The 22,110-nt window shown below is 38.5% G+C and overlaps 2 protein-coding genes and 1 pseudogene across 2 annotated transcripts; 2 read left to right on the top strand and 1 right to left on the bottom strand.

The window, feature by feature from the left end:
• Positions 1 to 3,298: 3,298 nt before the first annotated feature.
• Positions 3,299 to 3,588, bottom strand: LOC18035552 (annotated as a pseudogene).
• A 4,839-nt stretch (positions 3,589 to 8,427) lies between these two features.
• On the top strand, positions 8,428 to 9,950 carry LOC112096307. The gene is made up of 3 exons (XM_024179732.1): positions 8,428 to 8,689; positions 8,764 to 9,704; positions 9,792 to 9,950. The coding sequence occupies exons 1-3, from the start codon at positions 8,428 to 8,430 to the stop codon at positions 9,948 to 9,950; spliced, it is 1,362 nt and encodes a 453-aa protein (XP_024035500.1).
• An 8,853-nt stretch (positions 9,951 to 18,803) lies between these two features.
• Positions 18,804 to 20,209, top strand: LOC18035371. Its single transcript, XM_006423480.2, has 3 exons — positions 18,804 to 18,961; positions 19,060 to 19,221; positions 19,917 to 20,209. Exons 1-3 carry the CDS (start codon positions 18,868 to 18,870, stop codon positions 20,036 to 20,038), a joined length of 378 nt encoding a protein of 125 aa, XP_006423543.2. The 5' UTR covers positions 18,804 to 18,867; the 3' UTR covers positions 20,039 to 20,209.
• The last annotated feature ends 1,901 nt before the right edge of the window (positions 20,210 to 22,110 follow it).

The raw sequence follows: 22,110 nt of genomic DNA, 5'->3' as shown, positions 1-22,110 counted from the left end.
AGGCAAAGAAAATAAGAACTCAATTGATGCTTTAATATTAGATTTCCAAGAATACGATACAAAATGAAACAAGATGCATTTTCCACCGGACCGGAGTAACTTTCCAAATTTCAAGGAAGAAAAAGTGAGAATAATAATAAAAGCAATGTTCAGGATACAGGTATATGGCCTACTCGAGAAAATTATACTCAATGATCAGTGTTGGTTTCCTTTCTCATTGCTTATTTAACCTAGAAATAAGCTCTGTGAAGACGTCTTCGCCGCAGGGAATTCTGAGAAGCCCCCCCGCGGGATGATCATCAAATCCAAATTCTTTTTCAGCTTGACTCAACAAGTCTTGAAATAAAGACTGATTCAACTATGATACTGAAATCATGAATCTCTTCATCTCGTTTTCTCCTACATAATCTGCAACATAGCCTTCTGGGGTCATTTTAGCCGATTGGGGTCCATTAAAAGGATACTTTTGAAGAATTTTCTTGGCATGAACAATACCAGGCAAACGGAAACCCATGACTTTGATTAGATAAAACTAGAAATGAATTTCAAAGAACTTGAAAACAATGGTGAGTTTTAGTACTTGAGAATGTTAAGTTGTGACTTGGGTTGCTTCTGAACCAATCATCTGTATATATAGATGAATGCATTGAATGGTCTAAAGGAAATCTTCTGGTACGTTGTCGGTCTGTGAAGAGGCATTTTGGACCAGAGACATTAGCTCATGAGGGATCACATGGTTCTGTCTTCCAACTCTTTATCAGATTTTCAAGCAAAATTTACCAAATGACATAATTAGGATCACTTGCGAATCGTAAATCTTTTAAGAGTTGAGTACCTTTTCTATTTTGGCATAGTGCCAGCTAGCTAGGTAATGGCTTCTATTAGTACATGCTTGTGACATTACATGCACATTACTAGTCACTCAGGCTAACTTTAAAGCAATTCAGACCTATCTGATTCCATATGGCATCAATTGGCTAGACAAGCCACCTGGAAACTCACTTAAACGGTGCCCTGCTATAAGTCCTCATCACCATCGACCAGTACCCTAATGTACGAGCACAGACGAGCTATATATAACCAATTTATATACATCTGTAAACCCATTGGAATCTGGAGGCCTCACATACTATAATGGATTTACTTGCTAGACGAGGCAGCGAAAAGTTCAGCTGAAGCATGCCCTACTTTGTCGGTTCAATCACCAGACGCCTGATTACACAAGATGCCACTATTACGTTGATTGTTCTCTCTGCAATATCTATTTCGAGTGATGAATAATGGTCTGGACTACTCAAAATAAATATTTTCACATGGTTTAATTTTCTTGTCTTCCTCTAGTACTTGTAATGAATTTTCACATGGTTTAAAAGAGCCCTCCGTTGAGTAGTTAATTTATATGAACAGTTAGGATTAACAAGTGAGTTTAGTGAGTTACTCAAGCTGATAAATTTCCAAGTTAATGAAATTGTAGCTATGCAACTCAAGAGGGGGGTTGAATTGAGTAATTAAAATAAGTAAAAATAGCAAAACAATTTAAATTATTGCTTTAAGACATGAATAACAATAAATTTAACAAAGCATAAATTTAAAAGAAGTAAGGGAGAAGAAAACAAACACGCAGATTTTTATGTGGTTCGGCAAAACTACATATGTCTACACCTCCAAGCAAACCACACTTGAGGATTTTATTATCCAATCCTCCCAAATCTTCAAGTTTTTACAATTGACTTCCAAGGTGTCAATAAACCTTTACAAGTGGTGTTTCACTCATGCACACCTTTCTCTAAGTGTTTCACACACTTAGACTCACAAAATTTGATAATGAATTTGAAGATTACGCCAAACACTCTCTTTTAGAGTGAATATACAAATGATAACTCAATGTATGTAGATTCGCAAAATAAAAGCTCAAGATAGGTTTTATGAATTGACTTTAACTTGATAGAACTTGAAAAACTTGTTAGATTTGAGTATGATTTGAGTTTTTATAGTTTAAATAACCAAACTAACCGTTATTGGCTTTTTGGGGACTTGTCGAATTGCCGCTAAATACTGTTGTGGCAAGTTACCATTACAAAATCAAATTTAAAATTTTGCCCAAGCGATTAGCCGCTAGATTTAGTTGGCTAGCAGCTGTGTTTCTGGACTTTAAGCGGTTAGCCGCTACTGTTCTAAAATTTGTAGTTTTGTCTCAAAACTTTAAAAATTATACTATGGCCTGAAATATTTTAAACATTTAAAATAGGTCCACATCCAGAATTTTAAACAACGCTTTGTTGATATCAAAGTTTCCAAAATCTTTCATTTTAGTCTATTATTTTGAAAAACAATCAATTTCATAAAATTACTTGTCTTTGTCTTACAATTATAAAGCCTTTAGTTTATGAAAAATGATGATTTATAAAACAAAATCTTGAGCTTTTAAAATGCTAAACCATGCATACATTAAATTAAGAGTAATGATACAACCACAAACTCTTGTACAAACTTATTTTGTACAAATTGATGTGGCATGATAAGATTGGTTGAATTAAATATCACTTGGCCCACATGATTTGTTTTTATTAATTTATATTTTCATTCAACCAATGAATTAATGTCACGTCAGTTTGTACAAAATAAGTTTGTACAAGAGTTTGTAGTTGTATCATTACTCTTAAATTAAACCGGCTTTATAAGAATTATAGCAATGGAGTTCACTTTGAGCAAGTATTGTTAATGTTCGTTCTTGGCCGTGCGATTGTCCATTACGTGTCTTAAGCTTGATATTGTTTGAATGAATTTTGCCCTTCAAAAACTAGTGAGATTGTGGAATATATATTTACCAATTTACTCTTAACATATGGTTTGTTATCATCAAAATAACGATTCATATATCCCTTTAGGCTAACAGTTAAAAGTTTGTACAACCTTTTCTGAATTATATATTTAATATTGCTAGCTGAAATGGTACAGTGAGCCGTAAATGATCGGAAGATGCGGCTCATGGAGATATTGAATAATAAATAACATGTAAAGTTGAACTATGACAAAAATATTATGATTTGACTTTGAGTAGACTCATATTTGATTCGTTGAATTGACAACAAATTGAAAGAGATTAAAGTATCGTTATTAAGATAAATTCAACATCAAATCATGCATACGAAAATGATTTAAGTTAACATGGATTGTATTAAACAACCACTATGTGTACTTCATCCGATCAATCTTTGTAATCGAGTAAGTGTGCTATTGTCATCGATCGAGCTGAGGTTAGACACTTCCAGATTTTACAAATCACGCTCCCTAAGGTCTACAGTCTGCAAGTTAGATCCATGAATATTTCTTCACTGCATGGGATTGTGAGACCACCCAGAGGATGATGAAACCCGAACTCCTCTTCAGCCTGACTCAGCAATTTCTGAAACGAAGGGTGCTTCAGGTATGAAACAGGCACCACAAATCTGCTCCTTTCAGTTTCTCCAACATAGACAGCGAAGTGTCCTTTGGGCACAGTTTGGGCACAGTTGAGGCCTCTGGAACCATAAGAGCACGTCTTAGAGCCTGCTTGGCGTTAACAATCCTGAGGAAGCGGATAGCCATAGCTAAGAATTGTAAAATACTTTGCAAGTTTTTATGTAAAATTTTGAAAATAGGAACGAAACGTAGGAAAGCAGATGAAACTTTGCTATGGATGGCTATCCTTAGACCCCATATATATAGAGTTAAACTTCCCTCGCCAGTGATGTAAGACATGTTTGAATGATGTAAAGACAATGAAAATGGGGTCAATTTAAGGACATATGCAGCAAAGAATCACATGGTTCTGCTTCCTAAGTAACGATAAGGTTTCAGCAAGACTTGGTACTTGGAAATAATTGATTGCAACCCATTGCGGCCTACCATTCAAGGGAAAAACAGATTTCGCATTAGATATAGATCATTGTTAATGGCCTGTCGGTCATGAAACAAGACCAAGTGACCCACTTGATGAAACTCTAAGTATAACAAGAGAACAAATAAACAACATTATTGCTAAAATTTTTGCAGAAAACCATATGCTGCCGTGAACCGATTTTGCTTCACTGATCATCAGCTCACGTGAAAGAATGACAGGTTGAATGGAAGCATCAGAGCAACCTAACATATGTTATTTTTATCAAATTCTGCTATTTGAACCAGTTGATCAGAATCACACATGTTAGTAAAGGAAAAAGAAATATAAATTATTTCAACTTCAATGTCTCAGTTGGTAAAAAGTACTGGGATAATCACACCGCTCAACTACTCCGAGGATAGAGAATCTAGTCTAATAATGAGAACTATCGTAAATGCATTAAGTCTAGGCTTGTGTTTGACTCGCAGACCTTTGAGCTCGTGCAAGAACCCATCTGATATTATAATATGTTCAACACATGAATTAAAAATAAGTATGTCAACAAATGAATTAAGATGGTCACAAAATTGCTAGGTGTGTGTGTTGTATTAGTTCAGCCAAAAGACATTAATCTAACATGAGTATTTAATTAGTTCCTAAAATAAATTGAAAATTAGCTCTAGTTTGGTTATTTACATTTTTCTGATGCAAGTTTTCTTTATGCCTCATACTTTGATAACATATGTACAAATCAGCTAATGTTTTTGATCACTAATAATCTCATTCATCAGAATCTGTAGTGAATGAGAAGCTATGCATACTAAGCTTCAACAAACACTGCCCAAGACCTCAGATTCAGACACTACAAGATGCTTTAAAGATGATCTTAATAGCTAATCCAGAATCTGAATATGAATTGAATGATGATTAAACCAGAAGCTATCAGAACAAATACAAAACAACAAAGAATCAAAGGACACAGGCAATTACGTGGTTCAACCAACTTGCATTGACCTACATTCACTAAAGGAACAAATCGATCAGCATTATCGATTGAATTAAGTTTCTTTCTGCAGAGATTTACAGAGCTATCTACGAGGAACAAGAACGCTCTCTCTACTCAAGCTTGCTTTCCCTCTCGAATCCTCTAGATCTCTCTAAATGTTGCACCCGAAACAGCTGTGATAACAGTCCTATTAACAAAGCCAGAAGCTTGCCTTGAAACGCACGTGAGGTGCACATGCAATAACGGCTTCACAACAAACTTCACACGTCATTGATAGTCACGTGTAAGGCTCGTGATTCATAAAACCAAAAACGGTGGGCTTCCCGTCTTTTAAAGCAGGAATGAACTCTATATCATAAACGCAGTCGTTTTGCTTAACTCATTTAAACTTCAAAACGCGCAAAACCTCTGTCGTTTCGTCGTTATTTGATTTGTTTCATTGGTTACTTAAACAGATTCTAAATCCATGCGTCAGTCAAATCAAGAATTTTTCATCTTGCGAAACAGAGAATTCTGAAGCTATCTTTCTAGTGGAATATTTTAGTTGAGATATCCGGAGGAGTTTTTCTGCACTTGAAGCATTCTTCATGTAAAATTTGCCAAGTCTGGGTGGAAAAGATTTCAGGTTTCATCAGTGAATGGTGGTTAATACACTAACAATTAACACTTTGGCCTAAAATATCAATCCCTTCAATTTTACGTAGACCAATAATTGGCATGCGGTTTTCACATTGTGAAGTTCTTAACATTTCTCTAAATAAAATAAGAAATCAGAGCATCCAGAGGCGCAAGTCATTTTTAAACAATTTTATTTCGTCAGCCACCAAGTTAGCGGTAGGATTAAAAAATGATTAATTATTCTTTGGTAACGCATATTTTGATAAATTTAAAAAAAGTGACACTTTCTCTAAAAGTATTTGAGTAGGTGAGAATCTATTATCGTTACTGTTAACTTTAATGGGAATAGTAAATTAATTATAAAATAATATTTTTACCTCTAGAAATAATTAAAAATGGTGTTTCTACTCTTATAATAGCTGCAAAATGACATTTTTATCCTTAAAATTAATTATAAAATAAATTTTTTGCCCCCACTCTATTATTTTTATTTTTTAAAAAAATTATAAAAAAATATATCTAAGTGTAATCACTACAACAAATAATAGTATTACCGACAAAATATTTTCGAGGGTTTTATTTACCTTTGGTACTAAGTACTTTTTACAAAGGTGAAAAGGAAATGTCAGAAAAACATTAAAAAAAACTATTAGTTTTTTCAAGAGCAAATTGTTGTCGCTAATAAATAATACACTGGTCAGAAATACAATTATACAAGGCATAATTAATGATAAATCTTCTCAAGTTAGACCTGATGTTAGTGATATGTTTAAAAATAAATTAGTGGCTAATTAAATTATGCACTGGCTCTGCCTAATTAAAAGCCCGAACTTGAACTCGGTGGTTAATTAAATTATTATTAGTCCACTAAAATTGATTTCATTTGAAAAAAAATGGAGAAGAAGGCGATTAGAAGATCACAGCTCTCCCTCTCAATAACTTTTTAATTAAACAAGGATCTGACAATTACCTATCATTTTCACATCTCCATTGTTCTCACTTCTCCATTCCCCGAAGGTGATTATCTCACTTCTTCATTGTTCATGTTGATGCTGAAATCTGCTCGCCCTTGGACCGACCAGATTCTTTCACCAACGTTTATGTTATCCACTGCTGCTCGAACCACTGGGGTTGGAATCACTCTCCTCTTCCTTACTAGCCCTGCATTCACCAAAAACAGATCAGAGACGCAGGTGGTTTTGCCGGCGTAAACCCTCCGATGTCTCAATTAGCACAAGGTGTTTACGGGAAAACAGTTAAATTTTGATTTAAGAGTGGTTCTAATTTGCTCGAAGTTTGTAATAAAATTGCCTGGTTTCAATTTGGCAGCGTTTTCCCTCTCTCAGTTTTTTCTCTCCCCTTTCTCATCGATTTCTTCTTCTTTTATAGCCGCCGTCCCCACGTTTCCGTTTGCCATTCATCCCACCTTTTTCGGGTAGTGAAAGCCCCTCATGGGATTTTAACTGCTACATTGTGGGCAAACGTGGGATCTCGCATCTCCCACAGCGGTTCTGGGGAAAGCGCAACTACCGCGATTCTGTGGGATCGTGTTTCTGCTTTTTTGGGGGACGGGTACCGGCTCGGTATATGACTCTGGTCGGTATTCGTCTCTGATCAGCTCAAGTTACCCCTGTTCTGCTCGTACCATTGGGCTGAGGTGATTCATGCCGGGGTGGAAATAGTAGCATGGCCGACCTAGTGCTTTTATTTGTTTAACACCAGTCCCCCAGTTTCTGGTCTTGTGAGTGAAATGAGTCAAGAGTAGAAACTGATAGTCAAATCTTACCAATCCGGGGGCTTCTCCTCTGGTCTTCCGTCTACCGGGATGGACCTGAGGTATCCTTTTTCTTCAGGGGAGATTTTGACCTGAGCATGGGCCTAAATGAGTATGTCCATTGCGTATCTGGGCTTGCGTCTAGCCTGGCCTCTTATAACGACTGGTGACGTGGCATCTCCCGACTCTTCGTATTTGAAATTTGAAACGATGGGCTATCTGTCCTTGATGTACGGTGAGTGAGCTGGCATCTCTATCACTTAAATGCTTTCATTTCCCCCTTTTCGTTTCAAATCCCTAGACTTATATCTTCATCGCTTTGTTATTCATCCCTTCGTCGTTAACTAACTCCCTCTCTGAACTTTGCTTACACTTCTCGTGTCTGGAGTATCCACTCGCTGGATTTTTTCTCTATCACGGTCGCGCTATCAGTGCCAGTTCAATCCAGGTATTGCCTTTAACTTCTCCTCTGGTTGTTGTTGATTGGGTTCTGTGTTGCCCTTTTTGTGTCCATATACTCGAGTTTTCTTTGTTTTCTTCTGAGGTTCCGATATGTCAAACCGAAAAAGAAAATTAATTGTTGATGAGGATGATGAAGAATCAGGGGATTCAGGCCTTAACGTGTCAATACCCACCGATTTCTTAGGTCCCTCCAGTAATGTAGGTCTTTCCCATGGCAGGGATACCTTTGAGTACCCACGCCCCTTGGTTGTCTCTTCCTCTCCCGAACTAGAGCTTGTAGGGAATAGAGATGGACCCGCATCGGGATCTGGTGAGAACCACAGCTCTGGTGGGGTTGGGATCCCTGAAGGAGTTGGCGATGGTGAGGGGAGCAGTTCCGGACCGAGCGGTCCTGCTAAGAAAAGGAATCTTGGCCATAGGGTAGAGGCTGATTCCTACCCTATTGATTACATAGCCTGTGCCACCACCCAAACTGACTTATTCAAGCTTAGGAACCTCTACGACATTCCTGAGGAGGTTCTCCTTGTAGTTCCTGGGAAGGGTGACGTTCCTAGTCGGCCTCCACGGGGGTATGTGACAATGCACCTAGAGAGTTTCAAACTAGGAGCTCGGCTGCCCCTTCAGCGTTATTTTGCCAAAATATTGGGGGGTATGCACCTGGCCCCAGGTCAGCTACATCCGAACGGGTAGAGAGTTCTCTCGGCAATGTTTGTGTTGTGGGAGAGGTGCGGGTCGGAGGAGCCTTCCCTTGTTGAAGTGAAACGTCTGTATCAGCTGCGAAGCAGCCCAAGGGAGGCGGGCTGGTATTACTTCATGTCCAGTTCCGCAAAGAGAAAGCCAATCACTGGTTTCCCCTCCTCGTGCAAAAATTGGAAGAACAAATTCTTCTTTGCTGGGGGAAAATGGTGTTCAGCACTCCGTTCGTTGGGTGGTGATATTTACCTTCCAACGCAGTTTGTCACCCCAGGTCATTCATTTTTTGCCTATACTCTTTCTCGACGTGTTACTTATTGGGTTCTTTAACCTTGTCTGTTCTTTCAGAGTCGTGGGGTTTGATAAAGGGGCTTGAAGACCGTCCTTTGCTTCAGGTGGAAACTGCTCTGTTGAACGCGTCTACCTGCCAAGACCTCCTGTCGCCAACAAACCTGGTCGGTTCGGGCCTAGTAGACATAGCCGCTGGAATGGATAACAAGATCCTCAGCGCGATGAGCAGGAAACGTGGTCGGGCTCCAAGTAGCTCCAGCAACCTTCCCCCTCCTCCAAAGAAAAGCAGCGTCGGTCCCTCCAAGGCTCCTGTCCCTGCTCTGCCCCCTCCCCCACCCCGTAAGAGTGGTGGGGAGAAAACCTCCGACAAGAGTCCTGAGGTCAGCTTGCAGTCTGGGGACCGATCTTCTCCTCTTCCATCTCGAGATCAAGGTGACTACCTGAGCTCATATCAGAAAGATTACAAAAGATCGGTTGGGCCAAAGATGGTGAAGGACATCGAGAGCATGGACCTCTCCGAGTTAGCTGCTTCTGTTCAAAGAGTCTCCTTCAGACTGGCCACAATGGTTTCGTGTTACAAGACCGGGTCCGCGCGTCATGAGAGGAAGCTTCAAGCTGATAACCAGGAGTTGAAAAAGAAAGCCGAATCTGCTGATCGGTCCAAGGAGAAGCTGGCCGAGCTGAACAAGCAGCTTACGGAGCTTGAGGAGAAAGTTGCGATTGCTGAGTCTACTTCCTCCAAGCTTGAGGGTGAGCTGGGTGATCTGAAATCCGATCTTCAGGCTACTCAAAGTGAAAGAGATACTCTGAGGACCGCCCTTGAGGGAGAGATCAAATCCCTGAGTGACCAGCTAGCTGAAGAGAAAGGTAAATCCGCTGATGTGGATGATCGGTTGGATGCTGAGTATAACTCCGGGGTTGCTTTCAGCTATAAGTGCATCATGTCTGTACTCAAGGAAGAATACCCCGAGCTCGACATGAGTAAGCTGGAATCTGGGGTGGAGAGGTATATGACTGGGGCCGGCCAGTGAGATAAGGAGCAGGATGAGCAGGAGCAAGCGGAGGTTCCTTTGAATGGGGAGCAGGAGGGTGAAGTTGGGCAGCGTGCTTTTGAAGTGGGGCAGGGGTCCATGCCTCCTCCTCCCGACATTGCTGATCTCCCACCTCCTGACGTTGCTGATCCCTTGCTTTCCGAGCTCGCTGATCCTTCAGCTGCTGGAGCCGTTGACTCTGCTAAGCTTTGAGCCTATTTTTTGTATAAACTCTAGATTTGCATTTGTTTTGTAAACAATTGAACATTTATAAATTTTTAGATGCTCTTTATTTGCTTTCTTGTCCGGTGTTTACTCATAGATTGTTTCTGAAAAATAATTGGACAACTTATCTGATTTTGCCTGCTGGTTCCTTAGCGGACTGAGCAGGAGTAGGCATTTACTTGCCTTAGTAAAATTTCCATAAAACTGGTTGCTTGTCTTCATTGACCGAGCCGAGCTAGGCATTTACTTGCCTTAATAGGATTTTTTTGTAGAATTAGCTGCTGGTTTTTCGTTGACCGAGCAGAAGTAGGCACTTACTTGCCTTGGTAGAATCTTCGTAAATTTAGCTGCTGATTTTTCGTTGACCGAGCAGAAGTAGGCACTTACTTGCCGTAGTAAGATTTTTTGTAGAATTAGCTGCTGGTCATTCGTTTGACCGAGCAGAAGCGGGCACTTTCTTGCCTTACTAGATTAGCTGCTGGTCTTTCGTTTGACCGAGCAGAAGCAGGCACTTACTCGTTTTAGTGGATTAGCTGCTGGTCATTAGTTTGACCGAGCAGAAGCGGGCACTTTCTTGCCTTACTAGATTAGCTGCTGGTCTTTCGTTGACCGAGCAGAAGTAGGCACTTACTTGCCTTAGTAGAATCTTCGTAAATTTAGCTGCTAGTCGTTCGTTGACCGAGCAGAAGTAGGCACTTACTTGCCTTAGTAGAATCTTCGTAAATTTAGCTGCTAGTCTTTCGTAGACCGAGCAGAAGTAAGCACTTACTTGCTTTAGTAGAATCTTCGTAAATTTAGCTGCTGGTCTTTCGTAGACCGAGCAGAAGTAGGCACTTACTTGCCTTAGTAAGATTTTTGTGGGCTTATTAGCCGGGGGATTCCATATTGAATTCATCTTTATTGAAATTTGAATGTGTTACAAAAATACAAAATATATGCATGTGCCCCAAGCCGCCATGCATTTGACAAATATAACTTATCAAATTAAAGATTTAGTAGAGTATTTTGCTTACCGTAACTTCCTCCAGTTTCTCAACAGGCTCTTGGCGACCCTTTTTAGAGTCTCATCGATTATCTAGAGAGGTAACCTGCAGCGTCTCCTTGGCCGCTGTAGCATAACAACTCCTTGCCATCCTCTGGTCGCCTTTTACTACGCCAACCACCCCATTTACTCTGTATTTCAGTGCCAAGTAATGCGTGGATACAACGCATTGGCTTATCCTCATGAATGGTCTCCCCAGTATCATCTGGTAAGGGCTTCTTTCCTCTACCACGACAAAATCCAGCATCATTGTTCTTTCAAATGGCTTTGTCCCCATAGTAATTGGGAGTTCGATGATCCCCATGGGAGTTAACCGTCCCCCTCCAAATCCCTTTAAGGATGTATTTGTCCGCTCCAATTTCAAGTCTGCGATCCCCATATCATCTAGAGCCGACTTAAACAGGATGTCAACCGAGCTGCCTGTGTCTACTAGTATTCGTCGCAATTCTGTACTGGCCACCATTGCCTTGATCACCAATGCATCCTCATGCGGATATAAGATACCCTCTTCATCGTCATCTGTCCACATAATGGGAACTTGCCGCACTCTTGCCTTCTTGGTTGCCGGCAAATTGAAAAGCATTTCTTTGCTAGTCAGGGTATATCTCCCATAGTTCTTCCGTGCCCTGTTCGAATCCCCGGCCAATGTTGGGCCTTCTGCTATTACATGGATGGTCGGCTGTTCACGTTCCAGACCCCTCTCAACTCCTTCATCCCGTGTGTACTCTGACTCAATAACAGGGGACACCCCGTCTACATACTCATCCAAGTATCGGTTCCTTACTAAATCTTCCACCTGAATCTTCAGGTCACGACATTGGCTGATAGTATGACCGTAAGTGTCATGGAATTTGCAGAATCTGCCCTTATCTCGTCGGTGAGCCGGTTTTGTTATTGGGGCTGGAGGATATAGCAGGCCTCGTCCCTCGATCCTCTCATATAATTCCTCCATAGAGATCTTTAATGGAGTGTACTGTCTATAGGCTGAGCTCTGGTCTACCAGCTGAACTGCTCGGCTATCATGAATGTCACCTCGGGCTGTCCCAGCTGCTAATTGATCTGGTCGACTAGCTCTGAAATTGGTTGCATGTAATGCTCTGGGAGTGTTGTGGTAGGGGTGGGCAGCCATCTGCCAGAATTCTCGCTGCCGCTCTGGGATTGGGGGGCGCGGAGGTTGAGCCCGGCTGTGTTGGAACTGTTGTGCTCTCGGAGCTATGGGGTAAGGTCGGGACCGAGCTGATATTCTGCCCATCCCTGAAGATTCTCCAGTTCGCTTTCCCAACCCGCTCCCTTTCGGGGCTCTCCGCTCCTTTAGCCTCAGCTCTTCCAGCTGTTCACTTTTAATTCTTGCTGATTTCTCCTCTTCGATTTCTATATCTCGTCTCGCCTGCTCATACCCCAACGAGTAATTCTGTACGATGGGGCTTCTTAAGTTATACCACAATCGGCCAATTCTTACACCTTCTTTTAATCCCCTTAACGCCTGCGGGTGATTAAAAGCTCCCAAATCCAGCACGGCTCGGTGGTATCGTTTTACAAAATCCCCAAGGGATTCATGCTCCTCCTGCTTCATCCCCATCAATTCCATCATGTCGTCCTCTGGGGCCACTGCCCCTCAGAACTGCTCGGCCAACTCCTGGCACATCTGCTCATACCCCTTTATACTTCCTCAGGGCAGCTTGCGGTACCATTCTCGGGCTCGTCCCTCTAGTGTCAATGGGAACATCCTACACCTCTGAGCTGGTGTCAGCCCCTGCACACCCGTCATGTCGTTGAAACGCTCAATGTGCACCAACGGGTCACTTCGCCCGGAGTATTTGAGGTCGGAGAAGCGGAAATCTCTTGGGATTATGGTACTCATGATCTCAGTTGATAACGGAGATTCTTCATCTAGCATTATCCTCCAGCTCGGGGGCTTTCTTTTGCCATGTATCTCCTCTATCACCTGCGCCAATCTGCGCACCTCCCCCTCCAATTCTACGGCACGGTCTGGATCACGTGCGGCTATATGGTCTCGTTCCAGCTCGGCATTGTGTAACCGCTGTCTGAGCTCTCCTTCGTCAACACTGGCACCTCGGCCATTGACTTCCAGGACCCGTCCGGGGCGAGGTTGGTCCCTCCCTTCATCCACGCGTTCTTCCGGGACCCGACCAGTACTTCTGTGGGGATGCACCCCATTAGGTTGGTCTGCGGGCGGAGGGATTTCCTCGACCCTACGCCTCCGGAGGCTGGGTTCTGCTCCAACTTCATCTCTTCCCACGGGGGTTTCACAATCCCTTCTCCGCTCATCCCTCAGCTCGAACAATATGGTTGCGAGAGTTTCCATTTGTTTCTCCATCCGCTCCAGTCTATCTTGCATCATCTTCTCTCGGGCTTCATTTGTAATTTCCTGGAGAGTGACTGTCTCGCCAGCTTCGTTATCCTCCCTCAAAGCGTCCTTCCTTGTCACATCCATGCCTAACCGTTCGCTGTTTTTTCGGAAACTACTAATTTGGTGGTAGCTTTTTATCCAGCTCCCCACAGACGGCGCCAAAATGTTGATGCTGAAATCTGCTCGCCCTTGGACCGACCAGATTCTTTCACCAACGTTTATGTTATCCACTGCTGCTCGAACCACTGGGGTTGGAATCACTCTCCTCTTCCTTACTAGCCCTGCGTTCACCAAAAACATATCAGAGACGCCGGTGGTTTTGCCGGCGTAAACCCTCCGATGCCTCAGTTAGCACAAGGTGTTTACGGAAAAACAGTTAAATTTTGATTTAAGAGTGGTTCTAATTTGCTCGAAGTTTGTAATAAAATTGCCTGGTTTCAATTTGGCAGCGTTTTCCCTCTCTCAGTTTTTTCTCTCCCCTTTCTCATCGATTTCTTCTTCTTTTATAGCCACCGTCCCCACGTTTCCGTTTGCCATTCATCCCACCTTTTTCGGGTAGTGGAAGCCCCTCATGGGATTTTAACTGCTACATTGTGGGCAAACGTGGGATCTTGCATCTCCCACAGCGGTTCTGGGGAAAGCGCAACTACCGCGATTCTGTGGGATCGTGTTTCCGCTTTTTTGGGGGACGGGTACCGGCTCGGTATATGACTCTGGTCGGTATTCGTCTCTGATCAGCTCATGTTACCCCTGTTCTGCTCGTACCATTGGGCTGAGGTGATTCATGCCGGGGTGGAAATAGTAGCATGGCCGACCTGGTGCTTTTATTTGCTTAACAGTTCGATCTCTCAATTTTGCAGTTGATTTCTTTATTTTTTTTTCAAACTAATTAAGATTAGATTCAAGTTAGTTTTGGATTAGTTTATGATTTCCATCAGCTGATGCATTTTAGGGTTCTAATCAGAGATCTCTTCACGTTGCCCAACAGACACATCGAACGATCCAAATTCAAACAGGTCATTAAAATAGCCGATCAAGGTCCAATTTTCATCTAATTTCAAAAGCATCAATTTACTTATTTTGAGTCTCTTTCTAATTTCAATGCAGTCTTCAAGCTGTTTGTTGAAATGCCTGATAGAAAAAGGAATGTTATTTAAATACAGTTGGGGCTTAGTCAGTAGATATTAAACTATCAGGTTCATGGAGACTATAATCCTAGTGTATAATTACAACTTGGCAGCATCATTTTTGTATTTATTTAATTTTCTTTTTTCAGAAACAATATTGATTATTCCATTTCGTTGATCATGAATCATGTGAATTAATTATCAATCCATGCATGTTTATCATCTCGTGTTATTAATTAATAGTATGGCATAATTAAAGCAAAAAGGATATGACATGGCATAAGCTGATTAAGATGACTCGAGAATCAAGAGCGGCAGCTCATTCTTGATTTTCAGAAACTAATTAAGAATCAAATCCAGTAGGGAAGAATAAGAGAATAACAACCAAAAGAAAAAAATATTGAATCAGAGAGCAGGCCTAGCTACTACTCCCTTTTTAGTTTGTATTTTGCTCGTTATTGAATTTAATTTTACATAGCATGTGCTGCCACTGTTTATTTGCTTTCATGGTAACACATATATGTAATATAAAACCTCTGAAAAACTTTCCTTTCAAGTATACAGAGACTGTGGAGGTACACAGGGACTGTGGACTTTCAAGCTTTGTCCAATTTTTGTTTTCCTTGTTGAATTTCTTAGTTGATATATGGGGACTATGGACTCTGCTATCAAATTGAAGAGTAAAGTAGCACACGCTGCGGCTGCTGGAGAATTTAATAACAATGTTCCTTATCTGAGTGTACAATGTGGCTGAAATTAAGGTAACTAACATATTATTTTCTGTTTGGATTCTAATTACTGAATATTATTTGAGTCTACATTCAAAACCATGCATGCTGAGTATTGGATTATCAGGAAAATACTACTACTATGCTTAAATTATATTTTCTTTTTCTTTTTTTTTTGGGTTAATTTATATGCATATATAATTTGACAGCTGATGAGTTTTCAGTTGAGCTAGCTGAAGGGCTTGCTTTTAATTTGTTGCTGTTCATGATGATGAATCCAAGCTCTTTATGGTCGTTTTACTCTCTTTCAAGGTTTGTGAACAATTTATAGTTGGCGATGGTTGATTCCTCAAGTAGCAATTATTTCATGCTCATTGTGTGGCATTCTTCATTGTATTATAGTTTCTGGAGAAAGAAGTGAAGAGGTTGAAAAAAATAGTGAAGCTTGTACTTGGAAACTCAAGTGCACAAGAATCATCTCTTATGTTACAGATTGTTAATTTTCATTTACTTTAAAGCCTTTTTTTTTAATTTTTTTTTTCACTTTCTAATTATAGAAACTAACCATAACAGGGTTTTGTAACTGATAGACCAGATTATCACAAGCACATAAATCTTCTAATGGCAGTGTTGCATTTTTCGGCCTCTCTAAACTTGTATAAGGACTAATGTCTAAATTTATAGGTTAGCAAATACTTGCTAAATTTAGAATCCAACTCCTGCTGTTGACTTCAAAATTAGCATATTTGCTTATTGATACAAAATTTTGGTCTAATGATTATTATCCATTCCAGTCTCATATTTTGTCAGGCTTCTTAAGCATATCTTGGATATAATACTTATGCTCAGCTCTATACAAAGTGATTGTCGAATATAACCTACTATTATACTAGTTACTGATTTGATAATTTACTGATTAATATTTCTTCGTTGATCTAGGATATTATTTGGTCTACTAATGATGATGTGGGGATGGAGATGATTCATATTTCTTGATTAATATAGGATATTATTTGGTCGAATGAAGATGATGATGGGAATGGAGAAGATGAGGTAGAGGCAAACGTACGTCTCAGAGGCTAAAGAACACGTGTTGGAGGATGCTTGAAATAATTCAAGCTATGAAATCATATTGCGTATACATTTGAGAATTTTTTTTAATATACTATTAAAATTGATTATGTTGTACTTTTGATTGGTGAATGTGATATCTATAAATTTTTGAAATTAAAAAAACTACATTTAATGTATTTTGCGTGTTATTGCCATTTTGTTGATTATGTTGCATTGGTAATACAGATACTTAAAAAGAATAAAAATAAAAAGCGTAAGAAATAATAATATTAATAAATTAAACGGGTCACTTAATAAAAAAGAAGAAGCATGTTTCCAAAGTGTTTCTTGCATTTTTTAGGGTAAATTACGGTTGGAATAGTAATCATTTGTGTTATCCGGCCTCATTTCCAAGGGTAGTTAATGTTATTTCCAAGGGCAAATGCAATTGGAAATATGTAATTTTTGGTTTTACAGGGATCATTTCCGAGGCCATTTGATGTCATTTCTGACGGCACTACCGTTCAAAATAATTTTTTTCTTGGACGACCCATCAGAAATTGTGCTTTTCTGATGCGACTTAATACGACGATGGTCGACGGCATGACTTTCTTGGAAATGAGTTTTTCCGAGAGCGTTTATGTATTTCCGAGGGTATTTGCCCTTGGAAATAACCATTTTTCTTGTAGTGAATTAACAGGCTTTTTTTTTAATTAAATCAAAAAAAATCTGTTTAAAAAAATTTCTTGTTGATTCAAACTTTGCCATTAAAATTAATAAGAAAATTTTGGTTGATTCAACAAGAATTTAAAAAAAATAGTATGATTTAACCAAAAAAAACCCATTAATTACACTTAAATGTAATTTTTTAAAATTAATAAGAACCGGACAATCATAAGTTTACTAATATTTATATTAGACATCTACTAAGACTACTTGATTTGAGTTTATATCACACAGTCCAAACTTTCACTTTGGAAGAATATTTGCCCCACTCACACACAGTACGGAGATGTATATAATGTATTTGGGAGAAAACTATGGTGCAACAGTGGTACCGTGCCACCATTGCACCTGACCGTTGGATCCCAATGAATCCATCCATCCAAGTGGATCCAACGGCTGGATTCAACGGTGGCACGGTACCACTGTTGCACCGTAGTCGGACCCATGTATTTGGGCCATAATTCTTAAATTTATATAATAAAGATCCCAAAATAAATATTAAAAAAAGTAAAAAAAGAGTGAAACAGAAAGATCATCGACTTAAAGTATGCTCTGACTTTAACGACACGGATGGAAGCAATAATATTTAAAGTAATTAGGGATGGGCAAAAAAATCGTGCACTAGAGAAAACCGAACCGAACCGAACCAATCCGAACCGTTCCGTTCGGACCGGTTTTAATTTTAAAAAATAACCGAAATATATGATTTGTAAAAAAAAAAACTGAAATGCAGGTTAGGTATTCGATTCACTCAGCTGAACCGAAAAGCCGAACCAAAAAACCGGGTTATTTTTTAAATTTTATTTAAATAGACACGTGTTAAATTTTAATTGGTTGCGTAAGATAACTAAAATAGGCATGCACACACACGATTACGGGTATATATAAATTTAAAAATTATTGTTGGTGTTTGTTTCCAAATTTTCTTTTTATTTTGTGCTGTAAGTTTTAATTGTTGTTATTTTTATTTGTCTTTACAATATTATGTTTATGTAGATGGAGTATTGGAGTTTGATTATGTATTTTGAAATCTTAATATTTTATATTTTGTAAGTACCTTATTAGTAGTTAGTAAGATATTAGTGATAAAATGTGTTTTGAATACTTTGTATTTATTGTTAATATTTGTAATGAAATTTGGATAAATTAATTATTGAAAAAAATTATTACATTCATGAGGTCTAATGGGCTAAAAATTTAGAAATTCAAAATAGGTTCAAAAGGCCAAAAACCGAAAAAATCGAACCGAACCGAACTGATCCGAAAAGATCCATTTATGTTCGGTTTTTATTGAGTTCGGTTCTTATTTAGTTCTTTTTATAAAATAACCAATTTAAATCGGTTCTGCTTAATTTCGACCTGAACCGAACTATGCCCACCCCTAAAAGTAATGATAGACATCACAAATTTTTTTTTCCCGAATTTGATCCGAAATGATTTTGTCATTAATGCAGTGGTTAGTAGTTTTTCACATGATCAAAGTGAATTAATTATATTGTCTGACTGAGTAATTAATGAATATTATATGATTTTAGATAATTTTTTGAGATAAAAAATGTGGAATGTGGAGCACCACTTCTATTTTTTATTTATAGGAATGAGAAAAGATAGTGCAGAAGCATTCAATTCGAACGCATGCATAAGAACCGGACAAAAGGTGGCGATCTCGTTTTATCAGGTGCCAAAAATAGTTACCATACAAATTGATAATGGCCATCCACTGCCCGTTATTCGGAACAATGCAACATATATAAGAGCAACAGAGGCGTAGGAATTAACAAGGGATATATTGAATCAATATATCTAACTTAATAATTAATTAATTTCGATTGGATTGACATTGATTGACATTGAGATCATGGGGAAGAACGTCCTGGTTTCTGTGTTGATCATGTCAATGTTGTTGAATGTGGCCGTTGGAGTCTTCGAACCAATCAAAACTGTTGCAGACCGTAAGAATTAATTAACTATCCTTAATTAGAGTACTTATTGTGTTTTGACTCCGTATATTCAATTTCGTTTATATATGTTCGTGCAAATATTATTTCAGAGGCACAAAAGGGATTATACCTTGCCAAGCAGGTGTTTGGCAGAAAGGCAATGGAGGAGAATAATGGAGTAGAAAAATTGCAGGCAGCTGGTGATTGTGATCAAGGCGAAAATAATGCAGAGAATGTGAAAGGGGCTAAATTCGTTTTTTACCCTTTGAACCGTAAGTAATTTGATCTTTGAATGAATCAAGATAAAGTTAACTATTGCAGGAGTATTGCCAACGGGGCTAAAAGAAGAAAATGATTCGAGGTTAATGTGTCCGAACTGGATTATCTAATACATTGAATTTTATTATTTTGATTTGGGAAATTATTCACTAACCACCTTAAGAATATTGAGTACAGGTAGTCATCACGAATTTCTGATAACATCTCAAGATCGCCTAAAGTTCTAATTTTATATTCACCAACTAATTTTATGTCAACCAGCTACTTTTCCATTAATTTCGATAGCCACCCTCAAATAATTCAAGATAAAGACTATTTGCCCTTGAATTCATTCAAAAAGGCAAAGTGATGTTTTGCAAGGCTCCAAGAGCAAAATAATCTATAATCCTAGTTTTTTTTATTCATTTAAGAAGGTAGAGGGATGTTTTCTTTTACTGGTTGGTAATAGAAATAGTGGAAAAATAGTTGGTTAATATCAAACTAAAATTTTGAAGATAATTCGGAGATATTATCAGGAACTCGCGGTAGCTACTTGTAGGTTTTTGTACCCTTGAATGTTTTGGGGATAAATTAGATTTTATTTTTTTAAATCTTTCATATTTTAATGCAGTGCAGTTAGTGGGTCCTCACTGGGGACTAACGGACACTTACTATTTTCTGAAAAACATATGTTCTTGCTTCTTTTCAGGATCCCCCAACAACGATGCCATTTTCAGAAAGACATTGGAGAAGGTGGCCGATAAGAATGATAAAAGTTTTAAAGATACGATAATGCAAGCCGCTAAAAGTGTTATTAATAAACACGACTGAAGAAGAAGATGATTCGAGATTATTAGCCTGTAATCTATCTTTCAATAACGTACGTCCTCCGTCTTTTTTCTTATTCCTTGTAATTTGGGTGCCCGAGTGGCCACTGCGGAAGACTCCATATGTCACATTCGAAATCGAAATTAATAAATTGATTCTTTTATTATTATTTTTTATGCTGTTCCTAAGGTCCTGAACGAGGAACTGATTAGAAATGATAAGGATAAAAGCATTCATGGTTTGAGTGTCATATCATACGATTGAGTTGTAAAAGGAAGTGCTTTAGATCATTGCTATTTGACCCAGATCTATTCTAAAAAGTCAAAGCATTTTGACTTGGTCGTTGATACAAACAAAGTCAAGGAAAACCTCTAAAATTATTTTAATATTAGACCTTGCATGTAATAGTTCCGAATCAAATTTCTTTAGAAAGAATATTATGGACTCCATATGTCACATTCGTGGTAACCTGCTTTAGTCCTCTTATGAGATTATTAGTCTGCTCCACATTTAAACTCAAGTGGCCAACTAAATAAAGAAGCTTGACGGGATATCTTAAGGTGTTAAGTTGTTTTTATAATATTAATTCATAAGTAAAAAATCAATAAATTGAATACATTTCAGTTTCTAATATTCAAGAAATTCAAGCAATAAACAGATTAAATAAAAATAAGCACTCAACAAAAACACTCGTGAAGTACCTTGCACAAGTTTATCCATCAGAAGTTATAGGCAAACACATGGATCGAATTATATATATTTTGGTAAAGGTGATTAAAATGTGATAATCTTCAAATATTTTCTATTACGTACTAATTAACTCTTTCTTGAAAATGTATAAATTTTCCGGATACATCTCTTCCTCCACCAAAAAGATAAATATTTATATAGTAAACAAAATTGTTCCTTCTGATACATTTTTGTATTGCCGTATATCAAGCACTACTCAACTGAGAAGTGAGATTCTACAAAAATTTCTTCAGCACTGGGAATTTTGAGGCCTCCCATGGGATGATTGAACCCAAAATTTTCCTCTGCCTTGCATAGCAATTCTTGAGATGAAGGTTCATTCAAGAACGATATGGGATTACGAATTTTTTCTTTTCGCTCTCTCCAACATAAACTGCAACGAAGCCTTTAGGAACATTTATGACTATTGATTGATTATTTGAAACCAAACTTATCTGAGGAGAACTTGTTTAGAATGCACAGTTGTATGCAAACGAATATCCATGGCTATGGAAGTTATTGCTAAAAAATGATGAAGATAACAAGTGATTTGGTGGCAGAAAGGAAAGTTTAGTAGGAGAGAAATGTGATGAGTATTTGGTTTTGTTTCGGGCACAGTGTGCTTATATTTTGTATAAATAGATTGAGGAAGAGCAGCAAAAACTTAAAAGAGGTGGAGCTTGTGGTGGAGAGGAATTTGGGCTGATTTAATTTAGTGAGACATAGCATATGAAAGATCACATGGCCTTGTCTTCAAGATAAAAAATTTGGCAACAAATTGATGCTTAATTTTCGTTAGAAAGCATTTTGGCCAACCATTTAAGGTCAGCAACCAGCAACAGGCCCTACTATGAATTAAATAGATTTTGCCAGGGACCAGTACTATTAATATCATCTGAACAATCAAAGAATATATATTATTTGCAAAGTGAAATCTGAAAGTGCTAAAAATATTAGAGCTTGCAGATGTCTACAAATGTAATTAATTAAAGCAGAAGGCAGGAATATGGCTCTATTTATGCATGAAGTGTGTCCTACACAAGTCAACTATCAGAACTCTCACTTGTCAATGCTGGCCAACTAAAATTTGAGAGGTAGGAATCATTTCACCTCAGTCTGCTGCATATTACTTCAGGAAAAGCAATAATGCCAAATCTCATGAAGACTTGAGTAATTTTTAAAAGCCTTTTCAAAGAAGAATACTTTTGGTGCGCTCAGATTGATTAACACATATTCATGGTTAATTTTTTGAGATTACATTCATAAGGATGAAATAAAAAACTTCTGTTTGCTATCTTTGACAGAGGGATCTGATTTCTTATTTTGTTTACAGAAATTTAAAGCAC

Source organism: Citrus clementina, unplaced genomic scaffold (genome assembly GCF_000493195.1).
Source record: "Citrus clementina cultivar Clemenules unplaced genomic scaffold, Citrus_clementina_v1.0 scaffold_8, whole genome shotgun sequence".
Taxonomy (NCBI): domain Eukaryota; kingdom Viridiplantae; phylum Streptophyta; class Magnoliopsida; order Sapindales; family Rutaceae; genus Citrus; species Citrus x clementina.
The sequence above is the reverse complement of the archived record's forward strand: the minus strand, read 5'-3'. Positions and strand labels throughout refer to the sequence as shown.